Raw genomic sequence first — 23,581 nt, 5'->3', positions numbered from 1 at the left:
AATTCTGTTTATGGAATAAAAGAGAGTTAGACAACAAAGCATACTACAAACATTTGAGTTGTACTTTTGATTATGAAATAGTTATATTTACCATAAAAAAACCATTATTTAAACATAATCATAACTCAGAAGAAAACAAAATCATAACCCAACAAACCAAAGAAAAAAAAATGGAAAAAAGCTTGAAAAATTTGTGGGTTATATCCTTAATCATAACCCAACAATTAGCATTTTTGGCCAATGCCTCCCATTCAAGAAAAAAGATTGTTCCAGCTTTCTATGTTTTTGGTGATTCAACAGTAGACGCTGGAAACAATAACAATCTCAATACACTTGCCAAAGCAAATGTATTTCCCTATGGCATTGACTTCAACAACTGTTCCACAGGCAGATTCACCAATGGCAAAACTTTTGCTGACATTATTGGTAACATATTTATCTATCTATCTATCTATACAAAGATAAACTTCACTATCAAATTGTGTAATTAAGCTAAAAATCCATTAACTAAGAACAAGTTGTTATTATGAGGGTTTTTATGCATCTGTCTATGGTTCATTTATAGCTATTAGATTGGGTTTGCCAATGCCACCTCCATACTTGGGGGTGCCTCATTCTGAGAGACATCAAGTAGCTACAGGAATTAACTATGCATCAGGCTCATGTGGAATCTTAAATTCAACAAGAGCAGTAAGATCCAAAATAAATAAAATTTTCTCACTCATTTTATTTCGATTCTGTGGATAATTTTTTTGTTTTTTTTATTAAAATGAGGTTGCCTTTAGAAAAATCACGGATACAAGAAAGCTATGTCAACGTAACACGACTTTTCTGACATGTCAAAGTGAAGTCATGATAATGTGACATGACTTTGGTGTAACCAACTTGAATTGAAGTTAACTTTGACATGTTAGAAATCGTACTACATTGGCACGACTTTTTCACTATAAACACAACTTCTTCATATCCTTAATTTTTCTAAAAACAACCTCAATTTAATAAAAAATCTGTTTATTTCTTATATTTTCATTTCTTGATGAAGGGAGAATGTTTGTCCTTGGATAAACAAATTGAATATTTCACCTCAACCGTTGCCAACGATCTTCCAAGAATCATACATAGCAAAACAAAACTAAGGGATTACTTATCCAAATCCATATATCTTGTATCAATTGGATCTAATGATTATATGTTGAATTATTTCAATCCAAGTGGAACCAATAACCATCTTAATCCAGAAGAGTATGCAAATTACCTACTTGAGCAACTTACTTCACGTATCAAGGTAATTTTAGAAAAAAAGGGTATTAAATCCTCTTTGATTTTTCACATATAATAATTGTGATATTTCGATTGAGTTTGTTGCATGTTATAAATGTTCAATTTTTTCCAAAGAATCTGATAAAACGTGTTTCCTTCATTTTTTTTCTTTCTCCCTAGAGAATTTATGATATAGGAGCTCGAAAGTTTGTGATCAGTAGGATTAGTGAAATTGGGTGCACCCCTATTAGTGTGATAAGGACACCATTTTCACAAAATTGCAATGAAGATGTGAATCAAATGGTTAAACTCTACTCAGAGAAACTTCCAGGGAAACTTCAAGAGTTGCAAACCCAACTCTCACATTCATTGTTCATTAATGTGGATAATTACAGCTTCTCCCAAAAAATAAGAAATTCCCCTGAAAAATTAGGTAAATAATTTCTTTTGTTCTTGTGTTTTTTATTCTACTTTGATCCTAACTCATAGTTTCATTAAATAACTCATAGTTTCATTAATTATTTTTTCAGGGTTCAAAAATATTTTTGACCCATGTGTCCAAAGAGGAAAACCTTGTGTAAATCGGAATGAATATTATTTTTATGATTTTGCTCACCCAGCTGAAGCTGCAAATAAAATATTTGCAAATGAATGCTTTAGTGGAAGGCAATTGTGTTTTCCTCACAATATTGAGAAATTGATTCAGGCACATTAATACATTTGTATTATGTTTCTACAAAAATATAGTATCAACATTTTTTTTGCTATTTGTTTTTCACGTTCTCTCTATATATCATAAGCAATATATCATAAGCAATGCTTTGTATATAATAAAGTTAATGACTTGTACTTTATAGGTGAAGGGAGAAAAAAAAAAGAAAAACAATACAATAAATATTGGAAGAATGTATGCAAGGGAATCAAGGATAAAATATTTGAGAAGATGAATTACAAAAATATATTTTATGTTTAATAATCATATTCAATCACTAAAACAAAAACATGGTTAAAAGTTGATAAAAAACTTATAAAAAGATGAAATTGAGATTAATATGAACTTCCTTCACGCTTTTAAATTATGTGTATATCATAATAAGAATATATTCAAATTAAATTATGGAGATTTTTAAATTTTTATAAAACATGCCTTTTAATTTTAATAAATAGTGAAACATAAAATGAAAGATAATAAAAAATTAAAAAATAAGAAAGATATTTTTTTTTCTCTTCCCTCAACCTTTTAAGTTACTCATTGTTTTTTTATGCTCATTTCTCTTTCTCTCACCAATTCATGTTTCTAAAGAAAAAAATAAGTATTTTCTACTCCTTACTAAGATGTTTTGTATCATTTTTGAAGAAAAAAAATTCTCGATTTTGTATCACTTGATAGTGAGTATGTAATGGTTTGTTTGGGGAGGCTAAGAGATATCTTTTTGTATAAGAGTTAGATTATCCCTGAAGTGGTTCGCATTTATTAATTCTGTCTCGCTGATAAAAAAAAATGGATATTCCACATAATATCGTACTAACCAAAGTAAGAGATTGCATTACAACGATTACATAGACAAAATGAAGATGCCCCTAATGTTTTATACTCAATGACTAAAATTGTTTATTTATTGCATAATAAAAAAATTATTGTTATTTAGTCTTCGAGTTATAAATAATATAAAGTATATAACATCAAATTTTATAATTATCTTATAAATTTTAATAAAATTTAATTAAGTCTAATTAAAACTAAAGAAATTTTAACAAATATCAAGATATAACTACAGAAAATCAAAGTGTTTTCATTAATCAACCAAACATAAGACTTTGTAGTTGACAAGTGCTATAATTCAATAATATTTCTTACAAAAAGATAGGTCATTTATGGACTTATAAAATAATTATAATTCAATCTCTAATTTTTGGATTATAAGATGAATATGAATGATTTCTTCCCAATTTTATGTTATTTTACGAAATTTAAGGAGAAATGAAGCAAATTGATATATTATGAATAAATATGTGACTTAGCCCAAGTCCAATTTGGCTAAATAGAAGGTATGAGGCATAACCCTAGGCATCATTGGGAGGAACCCAAAGAAGAAAACCCTAAGGAGGAAGTCGTCAAGGAGAAACAATTTGGATCTTCTTTTCTTGTTCTTGTCGTCCATGCTTGTAATAGTCACCATGATAGGCTAATTCGTTTCTTTGGGATTAAGAGTAATTTCTTCAAACTCTTATGTATTGAAGTAATATTTATCTATAATATTCATTCTTGATGGATGATTGATATTATCATTTTACTCTCAAAGCTTGAAACTATTCGTGATTTTGTAATGATAAAGAGTTTTTATAAATATGCGATAAATCGGTATTTAGGACACTCTCTTACTAATTTTGTATGTGAGAAATTTATATGGATGATTTGTATATGCGCATCAATGTCAATAAAGATAGAATGTTGGAATGTTACACGTTTAAAACTACATACGAGCAACAAGGATTAACCTTATTCCCAATTTTCTTAATTGAATTATTTTACTCATTTCTTTTGTTTTCATTTCATTTTCACACAAACTTATGTCAATATCTTTCAAATCAAATTATTTTACATATTATTATAATCAGTTAATGCTTTTTTAGGGATGGTCCAACCTTCATCTAGAGAATAAAAGATAAAAGTTCATTTCCACCTTCGTATATAAAATTCACAGATTAATCCTCTATTTCCTTTCCAACACTAATAACTGAAGAGAAAAAAACAACGCACCATCATTAAATCGAGTACATACATACCAAGGGTTCAAGACACCATTCAGAAAATGAGAAACTCACTGACAGTATCTTTGAGTTGATCCAAGACCAAACCTTGACCTGTGCCAGAGAAAATACTTTAGTATGATCAACCACTCCTCCTTTAAACAAATAATTATTTTTGTGTCTCCAAATCTCACTGACCAAAGCTATCCAAATATTAGCCATAGTAAGATTAACTGAATTAGGTGCATCCAAAATTTTGAAGTGTTCAAAATGTGACCCGGGAACAATAAGATCAACCGAATTCATTCATAACCAGTCATAACATAGGTTCCAAATTAGCCACTATTAGTATTTTAAATAATGGTTCCTTGTGGATTCAATATCCGTTCTTAGGAACAATTTATTACTTCTAACTTGGTACATTTTTGTAAAAAAGGGTCATCAAGTTTTTGAATTCGCAATATTTAAAATTTGTACTAAAAAATTAAACTGTTCCCGACAATATTCACTTTGTTAAATAACATGTAATATGTTCCAATACTTTGAACCAAAATTAACATAAAAAAAATTATAGAAATGTCGAACTAATATAAAGTAATTATATTCTCCTTCCATGTTAATGTCGTTCTTATTGAACCTACTTTCACACTCTTTATCTGTTATGGCAACTTTGACCCTCATTAGAAATTTTTTATTTTTCATATATATATATATATATATATGTGTGTGTGTGTGTGGGGGGGGGGGGGGGGGGGGGAGGGGGTATAATTACCTTATTCGTCCCTACTTTCTGGGGGCAATAGTCAATTTAGTATAGTGATTTTTAAAAAAAAATCAATTTCGTCCCTATGTTTGTTTAAATGTATGCAAAATGGTACTTTCTGTTAAGTCGCACCAAACGACGTTAACTGGTGCTTATGTGGCAGGGAGAAGTGTGATTGGGTTTAATGTGAGGTGTGAGGTGTCAAGTGATGTGGATGCTTAGATTAGTTTAGTGAAAAATAAATTGGGAATTAGGGTTTCTGAAATTTGAATTGGGAGTTATGATTTTTTAATTGTAAATTATAAGCAGGATTGAGATATTAAGGAAAAATTAATTGGAGATTTAAGGTATGTTTACTTAAAATTGGGGTGGCAGCAAGAAGACTCCTGGGTGTTCTTTAAGCCATCTAACCCTCGCCTAACGCCACAAAGTCTCATTTCACACCTTCAATTAATGAGATTCATTCACAAAACATAGATTCATTCACACTTCACCCTTGCAGGCAGTCAATTACTTTTTCCAAGTAAAGGCGATGCAATACTCGAGCGATAAGGAAGAAGCAGTCCCAGGCCTTAGGTCCATACCAGATCTGAGAACTTTCGAGATGTGAATCTGTGTGAGCGACGCACGTGTGCCCGTGCGTGCAACGTACGTGAGTCTCGGTCGGAATCGAACGCGAAGTTTGTGCGTAGAAGGGCTTTGCACGTGTGTGAGCACCCGAGGGTGGTGGATAATGTCTCGTGTCGAAGACGGTCTCGGAAAAGACCTAGAAATGTTTCAGAAAAATTATGGAGAGAGTGAAGGGTAATGGGTTTGTAAGGAGAAGGAAGTGTTTGGTTTGGAGAAAAATGAGAGAAATCTCATCTGCAGTGGCAGTAAGGTGATATGGGGAAGATGACTGCAAACAACGGCCACTACTTTCTTCTACACTTAAAAAACGATTATTACTCCTAAAATCACATAGCCCACCATCCAAAATCACAAGAAGAAACCCTAACCCAATTTCATGCCACCTCACACAAACCCAATCTGATGTGTCTTTAAATTCACAATGCACGTGAACACCTCTCTCTGCCACATAAGCAACCATTAATGTCGTTTGATGCGACTTAACAAAAAGAACCATTTTGCATACATTTAAACAAACATATGGACGAAATTGATTTTTTTTAAAACCACTATACTAAATTGACTATTGCCCCAGAAAGTAGGGACGGATAAGGTAATTATACCTATAGTTATCAAGTTATTTGAATGGAAAAGTTATATTTCATTTTTACAATTTATTTTCTTAAAAGTTAATAGTTAAGATTAAATAGTGTTGAAATGAATATGAACTAGTTTATATATGATTATTTTTCAACTAATAAAGCTATTTTTTGTCAGTAATAAAAAATAAATAAATAAGAACTACTTTAGTGGTGGTCTAACCCATGTACAAAATCGCACACAATCGAACAACTACTCTTCCAAGAAGCTTGTCATTAACTTCCTACTAGAACAAATACAATTTGACCAACCTAATAAAGCTAATAAAACCTTGAAACACTTGTTACTAGACACAAAGAATTTAAAATAAAGAGATTTAAAAAAATACTTACTATAAAATGAATTTGATTAGATAGGATTGTTTTTTTATGTACTTACCTTGTTCTAAATAATAGGAGTTATTTATACCAAAGATGAAAAATAACTTTGAAAATTTAGAAAAAAAGGAGAAGAGGGATGTAGCTAAAGAAACACATACATAATTATAAACAGAAAAACATAGTAGAAGAAAGGAGAATAAAAATTAAAAATAGAACAAAATCCTGTTTATGGAATAAAAGAGAGTTAGACAACAAAGCATACTACACACATTTGAGTTGTACTTTTGGTTCTGAAATAGTAATGTTTACCATGAAAAACCATTATTTAAACATAATCATAACCTAAAAGAAAATATAATCATAACCCAACAAACAAAAGAAAACAAAATGGAAAAAAGCTTGAAAAATTTGTGGGTTATATCCATAATCATAACCCAACAATTAGCATTTTTGGGCAATGCCTCACATTCTAGAAAGAAGATTGCTCCAGCTTTTTATGTTTTTGGTGATTCAACTGTAGATGCTGGAAACAATAACAATCTCAACACACTTGCCAAAGCAAATGTATTTCCCTATGGCATTGACTTCAACAACTGTTCCACTGGCAGATTCACCAATGGCAAAACTTTTGCTGACATTATTGGTAACATATCTATCTATCTATCTATACAAAGATAAACTTCATTATCAAATTTTGTAATTAAGCTAAAAATCCATTAACTAAGAACAAGTTGTTATTAATTATGAGGACTTTTATGCATCTATCTATGGTTCATTTATAGCTATTAGGTTGGGTTTGCCAATGTCGCCTCCATACTTAGGGGTGTCTGAGTCTGAGAGACATCAAGTAGCCACAGGAATTAACTATGCATCGGGTTCATGTGGAATCTTAAATTCAACAAGAGCAGTAAGATTCTAAATAAATAAAACTGTCTCACTCATTTTATTTCGATTTTGTGAATAAGTTTTATCCTCTTTTTTTTATTAAAATGAGGTTGTCTTTGGAAAAATTACGGATACGAGAAAGTAGTGTCAACGTAACACGACTTTTTCTAACATGTCAAAGTGAAGTCATTTTAATGTGACATGACTTTGGTGTAACCAGTTTGAATTGAACTTAACTTTTTCATGTCAGAAATCGTACCACATTCACGATTTTTTCACAATAAACACAACTTCTTCATATCCTTAATTTTTCCAAAAACAACCCCAATTTAATAAAAAATTCGTTTATTTCTTATATTTTCATTTTGTGATGAAGGGAGAGTGCTTGTCATTGGATAAACAAATTGAATATTTCACCTCAACCGTTGCCAACGATCTTCCAAGAATCATACATAACGAAACAAAACTAAGGGATTACTTATCTAAATCCATATATCTTGTATCAATTGGATCTAATGATTACATGTTGAATTATTTCAATCCAAGTGGAACCAATAAAAATCTTAATCCAGAAGAATATGCAAATTACCTACTTGAGCAACTTACTTTACGTATCAAGGTAATTTTAGAAGAAATGGGTATTAAATCCTTCTTTATTTTTTTCACATATAATAATTGTGATATTTTGATTGAGTTTGTTGTATGTCATAAATGTTCAACTTTTTCCAAAGAATCTGAAAAACATGTTTCCTTCTTCATTTTTTTCTTTTCCTCCAGAGAATTTATAATCTAGGAGCTCGAAAGTTTGTGATCAATAGAATTGGTCAAATTGGGTGCACCCCTATAAGTGTTATAAGGACACCATTTTCACAAAATTGCAATGAAGATGTGAATCAAATGGTTAAACTCTACTCAGATAAACTTCCTAGGAAGCTCGAAGAATTGCAAACCCAACTCTCACATTCACTCTTCATTAATGTGGATAATTACAACTTCTCCGAGAAAATAAGAAATTCTCCTGAAAACTTTGGTAAACAATTTCTTTTGTTCTTGTATTTTTTTGTACTCTACTATGATCATAACTCATACTTTAATTAATTACTTTTTCAGGGTTCAAAAATATTTTTGACCCATGTGTCCAAGGAGGGAAACCTTGTGCAAATCGGAATGAATATTATTTTTATGACTTTGCTCACCCAGCTGAAGCTGCAAATAAAATATTTGCAAATGAGTGCTTTAGTGGAACACAATTATGTTTTCCTCACAATATTAAGAAATTGATTCATGCACATTAATACATTTATACTATGTTACTACACAAATATATTATCAAGATTTTTTGTTTACTATTTTTTTTATGTTCTTTCATATATCATATACTACAAGAAAATCATTAAATTTCTTTATACAATATATCAACTAAATTCCTAAAGGTGAATAATGTCAACATCATTAAATCAAGATAAATTTTCTTTCAAAGTTTAATTATAAGTCTATGAGTGTTAAATAATGCTTCTATGAACACGGTTTAAAATCTTGGTTCATCTAACCCTATATTGTGCCTGAATTTTCTACAAATTACGGCATCTAAAGGTTTAAGTAGTAGTTCTTTTAAACTTTTAAATTTTGTGTCAATTTAATTGAAACATTCCTTTATATTTTTTATTTATTTCATTTTGTTTTTTTTTATAAAAAGAAACGTGTTGGGTACACACTCTTTCTTCGTTAATTACTTTTGGATGAGTCATGCATGAATACAAAATCTGAGAGAAATGTAGAGAAGAAAAACAGACCACGTTATGTTGGTCAATTTGTACACAAATCTTTGGCTAAACATTTTCTTGAAAGAGCATTTTCTTGCGATAATTGTGCATCTAAAACCTACTATAATACCATTAGAATCACTTTCTAAACGTTGATTAAAAATAAATAAATTTACAAGCTTGTGGCACATTCAAAGATCACTACCATAATAAAGCCATTAAAATGTAAATAATAATACTAACCCAAGTTAACTTAGAAAATAAATAAATAAAAAATATAAAACTTTGTTCAAATACTGGATCCACATAATAAATACAAAACCAAAAACTGTTGCCATAACTTTCCTCAACACACAATCCCAAACATTATTAACGATTCCATTTATTGCTGCTGCCTTCTTTTCACTGACACTCTACCCCTATTTACACCCCTCAACAAACACACTTTGACCCCTTAAAACTTCCTCATTTTCAATGTCATTAGCTTCAAAAGTTTTTAGTCTCAAATTTAAAAGATAATAGCATCATATTCATCTTTCAATTGTTATAATTCACTAAAAAAAAATACTGAATAAAAAACTATTAAAAGCTAAAATCACATAGGATTTGACACCCATTTCTCCACTTACACCTCACTAAATATTAATATTTTAATTTTTTTAATTTTTTTTAATTTTAAAAATTATTTTAAGATTTTATATTTTGTTTAATATTTTATTATAAGTGTAAATTGGTGCATGGTTTCAAAATATAATCACCCAATCACATAAGCATGACACATGATAAGTTAATGGACATGGAAGATGAATATATATGAATGGATGAAAAACTAAAATCACATAACCATATATACTTTTTAAGAAACTAATTGATAAATCACAATGTAAAAACTTACCACCAAATCACAATTAATTCATACAATTAAAATATACAAAATTAAAATCGTATTATTATAATAATTAAAAGATCATCAAATAACTTTTCCTGTAGTTAAAACTATTTATGAATACTGTTATTAAAACAAATTCTTTTACAAACCAGAACCAACTAAACAAAAGTAAATTTCCTCCTAACCAAAATTAGTTTATACTTAAATTAAAATATAATTCTAAAAATGCAAATGATTTTTTTTTTAAATTAATTATATTCTATAACAAAAACTTCTTTCATTATTTATTTATTTATTTTCTAAAATATTGATATAAATGTAATGTTGTCAACGAATTTCAACTTATTCAAATGTCGGCGCTTCCGAAGCTTCTGGATTCGTCCAAGAGATGTGAGAGGTGTTGCAGCGCGACATCCACAACATCCTCAAAGCCAACATCCCCACTCGCATTGGGGTGCGTGTAAGTGAGTTTCGGGATCAACCCAATCACCACCTCACGCATTTTCTCAACCTCTTTCTCTTCAATTCCCACAAGCACATCTTCGATCCTTTTCTTCCCTTCATTCACCTCTCTCTCGTCGATGAATACCGAATACGTATCCCTCTCCGTAGGAAAATACCACACGTACTGCGTATACGCAGTGTGTTCTGAGAAAAACACCGGAATACACCCAGCGAGAATCGAGTCGAAGGTTGACCGGCGCGTGAAGGAGTCTCCGGGGGCCTGGAGACAGAACGTGGACTTGCTCATAACTTCCAGAACCTGCATGGGGTCGTGGCACCGCGCGTCGCCACTCGCGCAGCGGACCAAAACGCAGCGTTCTGATGTGTCGCATTGGGTGATGATGTGGTCGCGCACCTTGGCTTTGGCGAGGTTGGGGCGCGTGCCGCCGACGAAGGAGAAGAGGTGGGGGCGAGGGCGTTGACGAACGGTGTTCTGCCACGTGAGCATGTCGGAGAGGGTTTTGGGGTGGAAGTAGGAGGGGTAGGGGATTGCGAATTGGTTGTGGCCATGCCAGGGATTTCGTTCCACTGTTAGCACCGACATGTTTCCGACAGAAGGTAGGTTAAGGAAGATGTTTGCTCCAAAGTCTTCTCCATCTTCTGTGCGCATGAAATCCCATGCGGTTCTCCCCAGGGCAACAAAATGGTCCTTCCCTACACACAACAAACGGAATCTTCACTATCAAAACCTATTTCACTTGTCACCTATTTTTCATAATTATATGTTTATATTTGTAAAAAAAATTAAATTTTTAAAAATTAATATATTTATCTCTTTTAAAAATTTATCAGAATTATGTTAGAATTGTAAAAAAATATAATAAATATTTTTTTAAATTGAATATTTTACTGAAACATGTCTTTGTCCGATATGTATGTCCGGACACACCATTTAAGAGTCTCGTGATATAAAACAAAAGTATGAATAATTTTATTTTTAAATTTTTGGAAACATAACAAAACACGTTTTTATAGAAGAAAAATGTTTGAATATGTTGTTTATAATTTTATAAATATAAAATATATAATAACTACATATTATATAGTATATATTAATGTCTTTTGCTGATAAATAAAAATAAAATAAAATATATAGTATATAATCTAACAAAGCAGGAAGAATTAGGTTTAGTTCTGTTACCGCTGTGCCTCTGCCACCAGGGTTGACTTTGGACGAAGTCAACAAGATCGACGGCCAGAGCATCCCGGAGGGTGAGATTCTGTTCACGGAACACGCTGGAGGCGTGGAGGCCACCGTAGAAGGGGACGTAGAACAGCCGCGCGGCGTGGGGATCGGAGGTGCGGCAGGGGTGGTTCTCAAGACGCGCGTGCAGGATCATCTCTCCGATGAACTGGTGCGTGGCGTACCAGGAGGGGGTGGAGAGGGGTTGGCCAAGGCCATTGTTGGCGACATGGGGGCACATGTTGGTGTAGATGTTGAGGTTTTGACAGTTGTGGAGGAGTTGCAGGTTGAAGCGGGAGGGGAGGGGGAGGATGTAGAAGAGCGGTCGTGAAGGGTGGCACGGCGTGGCGGCGTGTTTTTGTGACGGTGTGAGGTGGCGATGAAGAAGAAGAAGCCATGGAAGAAGGAAGAGGGAGAAGAAGAGGGTGTAGGTTAACTTGTGGTTGTGGGGGTGTTTGGATTTGGAGAAGGAGGGTGGTGTTGGGGAAGGGAGAGAGTGAAGAGGTGATGGTTTGCGAAAGAACATGGTTGTTGATGGATGGAAGAAGATGGTGGAGAATAGATGATGAAGTGATTGGTGAGAGAGAGAGAGAGAGAGAGGTGGTTAGGTGTGGAAGTCATTGTGTGGGACACAGAACTTGCAGTGCTGTTCTTATATGGCTGCTTTAGGAACTTGCAGTAATTCAGATTCAACTTTCCAGCACCCTTGTAAACTTTCACCTTTCAACAAATTCTTCTGTAATAGTAAATAATAATAATAAAAATAATAATCAGTATAAAGTATGATAAAAATAATAATAATAATAATAAAGCAGTGAGAAGTAGATAACTATTACTTTGTTGCGACTCTTTGTAATAATATTATAATTTTTTAATTAAAATGAATAAATAATTAAAATATTAATTTATTTATCTGTTAAGAGTATATTTTTACTGTATGCTGTGTCAAGTATCAGTGTTTTTTTTTTTACTGGAAGAGTGTAAACCCTAAACTTTATTGATTGAAAAAATTGAAATAAGAAAGGAAAGAAAATATTGATATTAAATGTGTATTGTCCTGGAATGAGATAAAAAGTACTTATGACAATGTGGCCCCGGCCCGTTAGGTAATTGGTTTTGCAAATGCGGGTTTGGGTTGTGCAAAGAATTGGATAGTGGGCTTAGGAGCTAACTTTATAAAGTAACTATTTTTTTAAATAAAATTAGCTTTATTTATTAAATTAATTTTTTATTTACATGATTAGTTAAATGGTTTCATTGTATTATTTTCATGAGAGATACATAATAAGATAGAGATAAAAAAATTATGATATTATGATTTTTAATCCAAAATTATTATGTGTGTGCATGTGTGGGCATGGGAGTTAGAGTGCGGATGAGCAAACATTTTTACAATTGAAGTGACTTATTTCTCTCATGTTTTACATTTTTAAGGACAAGAGTTAGCCACATGTTGTCACCTAACACTAAATTTTGTTTTGGACTTTTTATGGTAAACGTTTAGAAGGAGTTAATAGAGTTTGATGACTATTTATAATATCAATGTAAGGTTCTTCCTTTGAGTGTGGTCAGAAAGATTCTACAACAAATGAAATTGTTGTTGAAAAAGAGGTTGAATTGTGCTTTATGGACCTTTAATTGCTTGTATGGGTTAGAGGGTCTATCGTATCTCTTAGTGTTACATTTGGGTGGAGGGGTTGTCGTCAAATTGGTGCCTCTATGTGTGAGGATATTTTGCAGAGAATGCCAAACTTTAGTAGTATGGGAGATAAAAGCTATTTATGATCATCAGGATTATTTATCTCAATGATCAAGTAGTTGTGTGAGTTGTTTGGTGTGCTCAATCAAATGTTTTTTTGATGTAGGCATCATTTTGGATATGGCATGACCTTATTTGGTATTCATTGACATGTTTTGTATGTCATGGATTGCGACTTTTTCAATCATCCACAATGTTATGTGGTTGTTGTTGGAGAACAAGATCCTGATGTTTAACTAGTTAAACCCGTGTTTTTATACATTTTACAGTTGTAATTATACTATGCATTATTTCATTGTCTTTTGAAATTGGTGTTCCATGTGTTTTTGAGATTACTTAGTATTGACGAGGGATTCATCTCATTATTGGATGAATAAAATATAATATTTTAACTTTTAGTAAGAATCATAAAAAAAACGAATGGATGTTATCGACCTTTGAACTCCCTTACAAATAAGCTCAGATAACTATATTAGAATATCGAATAGACGTTTACTTAAAAAAAAACTCCATGAGACTAAAGAAAAAATAATTCCTTTAACAAATCCATATATTTATAAATCTTCATAAATAAAACTAAATAAAAAAAAGATTTTTCATTTCTCAATGAAACCATTCACGCCACAGATAAAATTGTTGAGAGGATAAGTGAAATTGATTCCATTATACAAAATAGGGAGATGTGACTTCTCTTCATGATGAGTTTGGTATAAAATTTGTCTATTTGTAGACATGTAATTTTTCCTTAAACTAATCCTTATAAACAACAACACCGAAATGTTTCATGTTCTCCATCTCCACATAAACTGTTTTAAATACTCCTTCACACATTTTATATAAAGTTTTATAAATTAGTTAAGAACTTTATTCCAAATTACATGAAATGCATTAGTTAATTTTAAAATGAAATAAATTAATTACCTGATTTATAAATTTATTAAGTTCTATACATTTTAGTTAATAATTTTTTTAATTTAAAAAGTACATGATTTAGTTAAAGAAGTGGATAAGGATTGTCTTTAATGTACACATTCAAGAGATTAAATACATTAATTTATTAAAAAAATCAATATTGTCCTAATTTCTAATTTACAAAAAATCTATACATCTTAGTTAAGAATATTTTTATTCCAAATTTCATGATTTAGTTGAATTCTAGGAGTTCAATAAGGACTATCATTATTTTATAAATAAATAGAATTTAATTTAATTTACCAATTTAATTAATATTGAATTAGTTTCCTAATAAATTTATAAAGTTCTATACATTTTATATGTTGAATATTTGTTTCAATGAAAATACATTATTTAGTTTAATTAATAAGGATGGTATGCAATGTTTATATATATATATATATATATTATAAATTAAATTTTTGTATTTGATATATTTATAAAGTTGTATATATTTTAATAAGATTTTTTTTACTCCAAATTACATGTTGTTAGTATATAAGTGAGAAAACATTTTACTTTTCAAGTCGGTTTTATAATATTAAACTAAATTTAAATTTTATTTTGGTAAAATAATATTAGAGTTATTGAATATTTATCTTAATATATTTATTGTTTCTTTATCGGTAATAAACAATAAATAAATATGAATCACTTTAGCGATGATTCAACCTTTATACAATAACTCATCCATAATTTTCATCACAAGACTTACTCTAAAGTCCGCCAAAACAGAACTCTCCTAGCTAACCCAGAGGAAGACATCAAGGGAAAACAGTCAAACAACTTGAATGAATACATCATGAGAACATCCTCATACAAATCAACGGATCTATGCACCAATCAGAAAAGGAAAAATTCGCAAATTGTGACTTGAATGTTACCCATGACTAAGTCTTTAATTGAATCAAAGCAAAAGCTGCCAGAACATCCACTACTCTCCCGTTAAAAATAACTTGTTTCTATGCTTCTAAACCTAGTTGACTACTGTGAATCAAACAACTCCTCAAACCTCATTCACCGAAGCAGACGCGTTGCTCATCCTAAACCGGACAAAATTTAGCAATGGAACGTTGTGAAACACACTCAACACACCCAACCATGCACTATAATAAATTTCTTGTGTTACCTGTTACGTGGTTCTGTCTAATTTCATGTTTAAGATGTTTCATCTTTAACGTCAGGATATAGGTTAAATATTTAATATAAAATTAAATTATATTATAACAAATCTTATAATATAATTATTTCCACTATTGTGATAATTTTTTTCCATTTCATCTTATTATTTTGAACATTCTCAATTTAATCCTTTTTTTTTTCTAAAAAAACTAGTTAGTATGGTTCAAATTCAGAAATTGATTATGGTAACAACAACAAATAACGTCCTCACCATGTGAATGCGTACCACTTCGCTAAAAACTACTGTTTTTGTATGTATATAGTTAGTTAATACTTTTATTTCTAATTGCATTATTTAGTTGAACTAAAAACCCGAATAAGGACTGTTTTTAATGTAGATAAATGAAAAATTAATTTAGTAATTTCATTATAAAATGAATTAAAATACCTAATTTATTCATTTTTATATATTTTAGTTAAGATTTTTTTTATTCCAAATTACATTTTTTTATCTAAATTATTAAAACTGAACAATGATTACTTTTAATATAGAAAAAAAATTGAGAATTTAATGTATTAATTTAATTAGAAAATGAATTAATTTTCTAACTTTTTTACTGTTTTTGTTAAATTTTTTTCTTCCAAATTACATTATTTATCCGAGTTCTAAGAATAGAGTAGTAATGACTATTTTTAATGTATAATAAAAGATAAGGAATTACATAGCCTAATTTATTTAATTTCATGCATTTTAGATGATATTTTCTCTCCAAATTATACGATTTAGTGAAATTTTAAAATAAAAAAATATACTTCGTAATAAATGCAATACTTGTCTTAATTACTGTGGGGAAATCAGATTTAGAGTTACTCATATTTGTCAGGAAAGAAATGCGTGTGTTGATAAGTTGGCTAATTTAGGATTTATTCATAGAAAATCTTTTCATTGGTACAATATGCTACAACCTGTTCTTAGACTTCTTTATGAATAAATATAATCTACCTATGTATCGTTTTTGTTAACATATGAGTTTTTGTTTAGTCTCTCATATTTTTGTATTTTTTTAATAATATTTATTTTTCATGTGATGACAAATGATTGTTGTTACTTGAAGTGTCAGCATAACTAAGATGTCTTGCATAATGATGTCTAACTTGAAAACTTTTATTTAAAAAAAAAATATATAGTCACTAACTTTATTTTCTTTTACAGAAGATGATGATATACTGTCAAAAGTAAAATAAAAAAAATAAAAAGGAGTGTATTGATTGAAGATGACTTAATATATTAAATGAATTATTTTAAATTAATTAAGAAATTAATGGTTAAATTATGTTTTTCAATTAATGAATATTTTACATTTCTTATCCAACAACTCCTTTCAATAAATATCTTCTCCATTCTTAACTTAAATTTAGTTTAAAACATTAAATATTAAATTCGTTTATTAATGAAATTTTCAATATATTTCCCGCAATAAATGCATGTTTGTGGTGCGTTATATGTAGAAAGAGAAAGAATAAGTGGGACAATTATAAAGACAACAGGACTAATTAAGAGATTAATTATTATTATGATTATTATTACGACATTTCAAAATTTTACCGTTTATAATAACCATTCTTATAACAGTATACACATTATAATAATTTTAAAACAAAGTAAAAGAAGTTAATTAAATATATAAGTGCAATATTATCAAAATAATTAAAGAATTTTCTAAAGTTATCTAAAAAGATTGAAATATAAAACGAAATGAAAAAATAAGAAAAAAAAGGGTGAGACGAATGTAATTTATTCTAATAATACGATAGTAAAAAAAATACCATTGTATATAGAGAGATGATATATTATTTGATAACTTTTTTGTGTCATCTTTTAATTAAATAATTTATATTTTTATAAATAAATAAAAATTATTTAATAAAATGTATAATTAAATAATTTATTTCAAAATAATTATTTTTTTCTTAAAAGTGAAGTATATATATATTTTTTTAATACTATATTTACCAAATTATATGTATATATGTAATTTTTTGAATTTTGTTTCTCTTAGATGTTTGATAGTTTTCTATAAGGATTCCAACATCCTAAAAATGTTTTCTTTAATTTTATTTATTCTTGTGTATACTTTTTTCAAATTTTAATTTTCTTATCTTTTAACTAATTATTCATTAAAATAGTTATAAAAGATATGAATAACATGCGTTTTGGTTAATAATAATAATAACAATAATAATGATAAATTTTAAACAAATAATATCAGTAAAATGTTATAAAGTTGAAAAAAAATAAAAGTAATAAATAACATTTAAACTGTGAAATGTATTAATGGAGAATTAATGTTTAATATAAAATAAAATAAAAATAATGAAGAATTTGAGGAAAAAAACAAAAATTACAATCTGTCACTTGTTTGATAAGAAGAGTTACGTTGTATGAGTTGACGAAAATGAAAAATTAAAGTGAGCGTGTGGTCCAATGCCACACGTGTGGAAGCGTGCCACCATTTTCTCACTTCTTACACTCTCTTCTATATATCTCTCTTCACTTCACTCTTTTCTCACTTTTACTTTTTTTTCTCTCTCTTCTCTGTGTTTCTCAGCATGCATGTGCATTCCCTTCACCACCTTTTCTAGTTCTTCTGAATTGGCTCTCTCTCTCTGCAATTTCTTCCTCACTTTGTTGGACTTTCGGAGACTGTGAAGAAGATGAGTTCAAGATCCTTGAGGGGTAGCCGTCAGAGGAAGGCCTTGCAGTTGGACCTGAACCTCATGCCACCATTAGAGGAGACTACTGTGCAGAATGCTGTTGATCCAAACGAGGATGATGATGATGATGTGGTTGAACTGTCACCAACTACATTTGCTCAGGTTCAAACTTTGTTGCTCAGATTAAGTTTAATTTTCTCAGGAAAAACAAAAAAATCTGTGTTGATGACTCAAGAATTAAAACCATTGTTTAAATTTTGATAAGTGTTCCTTCTGTATGATTCTGATTGGTGTATTGATTTGTTGACGTGTTTCATGTCGATTTAAAGTCTCTGTGTTTGAAGGTTTGGTGGTAGTGTTTTGTTTAGGTGCTTTCGTTGATTTTGTTGGTTGGTTCTGGTAAGTTTATTGGTTCTTTCTTTTGAGTAGTGCAGTTGTTGGTATGTATACAGGTTGGATCCTGATAGAAAAGAAATGATTCTGATTTTTGTTATCTCAGGCTAGGAGCAATCAGAGGAGGAGGATTCACAGGAGGAGCATTTATGATATAGGTAACTCATTTTTTTTGACAGTGATGAAATGATTTTGAGATTTCTTTTTTGGATTTGGCTTTGTTTTTTCATCATTTTTGTTTTAGTTGGTGGTGATTTTGTTTATTCTGTTTGAATGTGTTGGTTTTTTGATAAGTTTTCAGGCTTGGCTTCCATTTCTTTATACCTCTACAAATTGAAAAGATGTGAATGTGCAGTCTGATATGATTAATGTATCTATTAAACCAAATGATATATCTATGCATTTCTTTTAATAAATTATTTCCTTTTGCCTACCATAGTGTATATCAGTGTGTTTTTTTTTTTCATTTTTTTCTATTTTATTTGGTTCTTTTAAAGACATGAGAACCTTATTTCAAATCTGAGATAGTATGGGTAGTCCACTTTTGCATCAATGTGTTGTGTTGGTGAACAAAAGTTTTAATTTTTTGTTCTCTGTGATTCTGTTTGGATATTGATGTCTTCATGAAATTTGATGGTTTGGTTTCCATTTTTCCTCATGAAGAAGTGACTATCCTGAGTTGAATTGGCATCTTAATTCAGTGTCAATTTGAAATTTATACAAAGTTTTGAACAATTGAAAGAAAAACATTGTTGAGATGAATTTTTCTTTTCTGAAATAGATTTCAATTTTGAAATTATTTAATAACTTTAATCCTACATTGATGAGGGTAGGTTAATGGGTTGGAATGCGTTCCATTTCTTTACATAACCTTAACAAGTGTTGGTGGTTTACTAGTCTTTGCATTACACTCCATTTTTCTTCACATGTAGCTGTTTTTGAAAGAAGAGAACTGTTTTTAATTGGTTCCATTGTCAATGGAGAGAAGTTTTCACTCAAGTGGACCATATACTGTAACATTTTGAAAATCTATTACAAGGTTTTACCTCTAATGAATAGCCTTATACTTGATTAAATGCAAGCTACAGGAGGAACAACAAATGAGGAAAAGAATTGATATTCATTATCACATATATAAATGAATCAACTCATACCCTTAGATTTATGGTATATATCATTTCATAGCAATAAATCCAACTTTAGAATGTGGAAACCATGAATGTGAGTGTAGAGTTTGCACATATTTTTGTGGTAATTTTTTTTTATAAAAACTTTTATGTTATTCATCACTACTATACAACTTGACATCTTATATAGATTTGAGATCTCAGATATGTTTGATATCTCAGATAAACTTACATTTCAAAAAACAACAATCATCTGGCATGACACACTATTTTATGTACTATTTGATTACTGAGCTTATTTTTGATAAATTCTTAATATAACTGTGGTGGTTTAATCTGTCATTCATGAACTATGGTTGTATTTTGATGTTCCATAGGGGATGCACTCTTTTGTACTGGTTGATCATATCCTGTAACATACACAAAGATAGACTGTTATAAACACTTCTTTTGTATATGGATTAGTCTATCTTTCAAATACTTTATTTCATTCATTGATTTTTTTAAAAAAATTACCCATTGCAGATGAAGAGACTGGAGAATTGCCAAAACAGATAGTGATTGATGGAAAAATCTATAGAACTGTGGAAACTGGTAGCAGTTCTACGGTAATGAAATCCTCTAAACTAAGCTTTTTCTTTGCTATATATTGTTAATGATTTGGAGCTGAGAATGCTGTGATTTTGTTCATCTTAGTTCATCTCAGAGAATTTAGTCCCACAAAAACAAAAGGTTGTCTTACTAACATGCACAGCATTTCATAACTTCAATATAATATTAGTTCTTTTTGTTAAACATAACTAGATTTTGTCCATCTTAGTGTGCAAGAACTTCATACTCAGAAGAACATGTTAATTTTTTCACAATGCCCCCTCACTTTAGTATTGATTATGTTTATGTTTCTTACTGAGTAAATGAGGTTGTGAATACATCATTATTGTTATGACAGGAGGACAATGCAAAGAAGGAGAATGAAAAGAAGTCACCTGAACCACCTCCTAAGAAACCTGTACTTGATTGTCCAATATGCATGGCTGCTTTTGTAGAACCCATGTCTACCAGGTGTGGTCATATCTTTTGCAGGGGTTGCATTACCACTGCAATATCTACACAGAATAAGTGCCCTACCTGCAGAAAGAAGGTTACAAAGAACCAACTCATAAGGGTCTTTCTTCCATCTCTTAGTTAAAGGTATCACCAAAACAACTCATTTATATTCACTCTAGTGTTTTCATGTCACTGTGACTTTGTACTATAAATGGCTAACATTATTTTCCAGTTATTTTGTTTGGATATTTTCTCTGGGAGTCTGTGGAATTTAGCTAGTAATTTAAATTTGATATAGGATATGTAAACATTCTCATATCATATGTTAGGTGATTTATATAGGAAGTGCAAAAAGAGAGTAAAAGTTTATGTTGTTTGGTTGAGCTAGACTGAAAATGATGTTTAAAAACATGTTTCTAATAGCTTATACAATGTTCTAAATAGTTGATGATCAAAATTACCCACAAAACAAAAGGTTGCATGATTTATTGAATGTCTTCTCTCATTTTTAACTTTCATAAACTATTTGGATTAGTTTTATTTTTTCATACAATTTCACAAACTTCCCCTAACTCTCTTTCTTAGTTTTCATAATTTACTTATAACAATGTTAGATATCTCACAAATGAGAACATTTCATATAAGTGGGTGCAAACCTTACTCTGATTTTATGGAATTGAGTTACAATTAACTTACTCTGATTTTATGGAATTGAGTTACAATTAAAATTCACTTCGTAATAACGAGTTAATTTTTTTTTCCTTTTATTTGTTTTGATGATGCTTTTCAAATGAATATGAATGCTATCAGGAAATACTTTTCTAATGTTGTTTCATTAAAAGAAAATGAACAGAAATTCCTTAGTTTGTACCCTAACTGGTTGATGTCTTGTCATTCAACAGGAGATCTCTGTGGCAAGATCTTATTGAGGAGAATCACAGATACAAGATTGTAATCTCCAAATTTTTGGTGGCTGCTTTATGTGTTTGTTAGGGAAGATGCCTATTGATTTTCACAAAGATGCTTTGTTATTTTAACAACAATGTTCATCAAGTTTTTGTTTTAACCTTAACTTTATTGGTGACTGGATAATCTTATGAGGAATTTATGGATTTGCAATTTGCTGATAGTGTTTTGTTTTATTGTTTGTGGAGACTAGGTGTCACTAAGAACATGAATGTTTACATCCTAAAATGTTTTTCTGATCAACTTGGTAAATTTGTTGCAAAATGATTTGGTGATATTTTTTAAAATCAGCCTCAAGATCTAAATTTTGTGTGCACATTTCTTAAATCTCTTTGTTTTTGTTAAACTTCCAATATTTTTAAGCATGATTTTGGATTTGGATTTTGATGGATAAAGAAAAGGATTATTCTTTTTCTTCTATTTTATCTATAGTTTATTATGATGTTATATGGTGAAATTGAGTGTTAAAATATCTTCTAAGTAAATCTTAACATAAATCTCAACATCTATTTTAAAATCTAAAACTATGCTTTTACAAGAAAACATTTATTATTTAACATAAATCCTTAACATTCATGTTAAATATTTTAAACAAATAAGGTTAAATATTTATTATTTTTACATATTGATTGGGCCAAAATACTCAAATTCTTATTATTATGAAAATATATTTTTGTAATGATTTATTTTCACTTAACAATTAAAATAAAAATTATGAAGAAAAAAAACACTAATCTTATTATTTTTTCTTATTTTATTTGTATAAGAAGAAACTGTGTAGTGTTTTTTTCTTGTTCTTTATATTTTTTTTATTAAGAGTAGTAAAATTTAAATTTCAACATAAAAATAGTAAAATTATTAACCTAACCCTATGTTTCTAGCATATAATCTTATGGATGTTGTATTTTTTTATTAGTAATAAAAAAATTAATAAATAAAAATATTTAAGGAATATTTCAATTTTTTTTTAAAAAAAAATATGAGTAATCCAACAAAAAGGAGTTTACTCAAACAATCCAGAAGAAAAAGAAAGCCCAAAGATGTAACTAAGTGGGCTGCTTCTTCCTCCACCTCCATACTTTCTTCTCTCACCTCCATAGATTTTCGTATTTTCAAAAATGTCCCTCTGTAATATTCTGGATTACATAATCTGGAAGTCATTTTTCAAATTTGTAATTAGCTTCCGGATTATATAATCTGGAAGTCTTTTTCAGATGCATGATTACTTTCCAGATTACATAATCCGGAAGTCTTTTTTAACTTCCGGATTATGTAATCTGGAAGTCTTTTTTTAAATGTGATTTTTGGATTACATAATCCGGAAGTTATTCTATGGGGATGACACAATAAGGATAAAAATATATTTTCATGTTATGTATGGAGGTGCCAGAAGAAGATATGGAGGTGCAGGACGAAACAGTCAACTAAGTGCATGAAAAAAAAATAACAATTGTGAGCACAACCTAGACTGTTTCTTCCTGCACCTCCATACATTCTTCTCTTTTTAAATCAACATGATCTTGTTTCTCAAAATTCTTTCCCTAATTTGAATTGCTTACTTTGCATGCTTAATTGCTGGTTTTACTTTAATAGAAGATGCAGATATGTGTTATTGCACCATCTCTATCTGCTTCTAAATTATTTTATTCATGAATCACAATGAGTTTCTCTGTTTCCTTTTATACTTACAATTATCACACATTGTTTTCTAGCTTTCTTATACCTTTTATAGGAAATGGGTTTTCTTATTATTATAGTTATTTTCCATAAATATGTTGTTTTTCTATATTCTTGGACTATTGTTTTTTCAAGAGAATACCTCTATATAGCCTCAACCTCTTTCAACCACTATAAACACAAACAAAACATCACAAATTTTGCAAAATAAAAGAAATAGCTTTACAAAATAAT

The 23,581-nt window shown here is 29.8% G+C and overlaps 4 protein-coding genes across 4 annotated transcripts; 3 read left to right on the top strand and 1 right to left on the bottom strand.

The window, feature by feature from the left end:
* The first annotated feature begins 170 nt into the window (after positions 1-170).
* On the top strand, positions 171-1,975 carry LOC137808812 (GDSL esterase/lipase 7-like). The gene is made up of 5 exons (XM_068610094.1): positions 171-426; positions 566-690; positions 1,043-1,285; positions 1,441-1,693; positions 1,791-1,975. Exons 1-5 carry the CDS (start codon positions 171-173, stop codon positions 1,973-1,975), a joined length of 1,062 nt encoding a protein of 353 aa, XP_068466195.1.
* A 4,775-nt stretch (positions 1,976-6,750) lies between these two features.
* On the top strand, positions 6,751-8,543 carry LOC137808811 (GDSL esterase/lipase At2g03980-like). Its single transcript, XM_068610093.1, has 5 exons — positions 6,751-7,006; positions 7,146-7,270; positions 7,625-7,867; positions 8,026-8,278; positions 8,359-8,543. The coding sequence occupies exons 1-5, from the start codon at positions 6,751-6,753 to the stop codon at positions 8,541-8,543; spliced, it is 1,062 nt and encodes a 353-aa protein (XP_068466194.1).
* A 1,438-nt stretch (positions 8,544-9,981) lies between these two features.
* LOC137806071 (probable xyloglucan galactosyltransferase GT17) lies at positions 9,982-12,262 on the bottom strand. Its single transcript, XM_068606000.1, has 2 exons — positions 11,546-12,262; positions 9,982-11,058 (listed from the first exon to the last, which is right to left on the bottom strand). The coding sequence occupies exons 1-2, from the start codon at positions 12,111-12,113 to the stop codon at positions 10,247-10,249; spliced, it is 1,380 nt and encodes a 459-aa protein (XP_068462101.1). The 5' UTR covers positions 12,114-12,262; the 3' UTR covers positions 9,982-10,246.
* Positions 12,263-17,991: 5,729 nt separating this feature from the next.
* LOC137805725 (uncharacterized RING finger protein C548.05c-like) lies at positions 17,992-21,833 on the top strand. Its single transcript, XM_068605658.1, has 5 exons — positions 17,992-18,299; positions 18,637-18,688; positions 20,183-20,265; positions 20,607-20,848; positions 21,607-21,833. The coding sequence occupies exons 1-4, from the start codon at positions 18,138-18,140 to the stop codon at positions 20,844-20,846; spliced, it is 537 nt and encodes a 178-aa protein (XP_068461759.1). The 5' UTR covers positions 17,992-18,137; the 3' UTR covers positions 20,847-20,848; positions 21,607-21,833.
* The last annotated feature ends 1,748 nt before the right edge of the window (positions 21,834-23,581 follow it).

Source organism: Phaseolus vulgaris, chromosome 3, assembly GCF_000499845.2.
Source record: "Phaseolus vulgaris cultivar G19833 chromosome 3, P. vulgaris v2.0, whole genome shotgun sequence".
Taxonomy (NCBI): domain Eukaryota; kingdom Viridiplantae; phylum Streptophyta; class Magnoliopsida; order Fabales; family Fabaceae; genus Phaseolus; species Phaseolus vulgaris.
Note: the sequence above shows the minus strand (reverse complement) of the source record. Positions and strands in the feature narration are given on the sequence as shown.

What these genes read in the sequence shown, in the direction of transcription:
- LOC137808812 (XM_068610094.1), top strand. Translation starts at nt 171, where the DNA reads ATGGAAAAAAGCTTGAAAAATTTGTGGGTTATATCCTTAATCATAACC. An exon ending in AACTTTTGCTGACATTATTG is followed by an intron (nt 427 to 565) that starts GTAACATATTTA and finishes GTTCATTTATAG; the next exon opens with CTATTAGATTGGGTTTGCCA. An exon ending in AAATTCCCCTGAAAAATTAG is followed by an intron (nt 1,694 to 1,790) that starts GTAAATAATTTC and finishes TTATTTTTTCAG; the next exon opens with GGTTCAAAAATATTTTTGAC.
- LOC137808811 (XM_068610093.1), top strand. Translation starts at nt 6,751, where the DNA reads ATGGAAAAAAGCTTGAAAAATTTGTGGGTTATATCCATAATCATAACC. An exon ending in TCTTAAATTCAACAAGAGCA is followed by an intron (nt 7,271 to 7,624) that starts GTAAGATTCTAA and finishes TTTGTGATGAAG; the next exon opens with GGAGAGTGCTTGTCATTGGA. An exon ending in AAATTCTCCTGAAAACTTTG is followed by an intron (nt 8,279 to 8,358) that starts GTAAACAATTTC and finishes TTACTTTTTCAG; the next exon opens with GGTTCAAAAATATTTTTGAC.
- LOC137806071 (XM_068606000.1), bottom strand. Translation starts at nt 12,113, where the DNA reads ATGTTCTTTCGCAAACCATCACCTCTTCACTCTCTCCCTTCCCCAACA. An exon ending in CTGGTGGCAGAGGCACAGCG is followed by an intron (nt 11,059 to 11,545) that starts GTAACAGAACTA and finishes TGTTGTGTGTAG; the next exon opens with GGAAGGACCATTTTGTTGCC.
- LOC137805725 (XM_068605658.1), top strand. Translation starts at nt 18,138, where the DNA reads ATGAGTTCAAGATCCTTGAGGGGTAGCCGTCAGAGGAAGGCCTTGCAG. An exon ending in CACCAACTACATTTGCTCAG is followed by an intron (nt 18,300 to 18,636) that starts GTTCAAACTTTG and finishes TTGTTATCTCAG; the next exon opens with GCTAGGAGCAATCAGAGGAG. An exon ending in GAGGAGCATTTATGATATAG is followed by an intron (nt 18,689 to 20,182) that starts GTAACTCATTTT and finishes TACCCATTGCAG; the next exon opens with ATGAAGAGACTGGAGAATTG.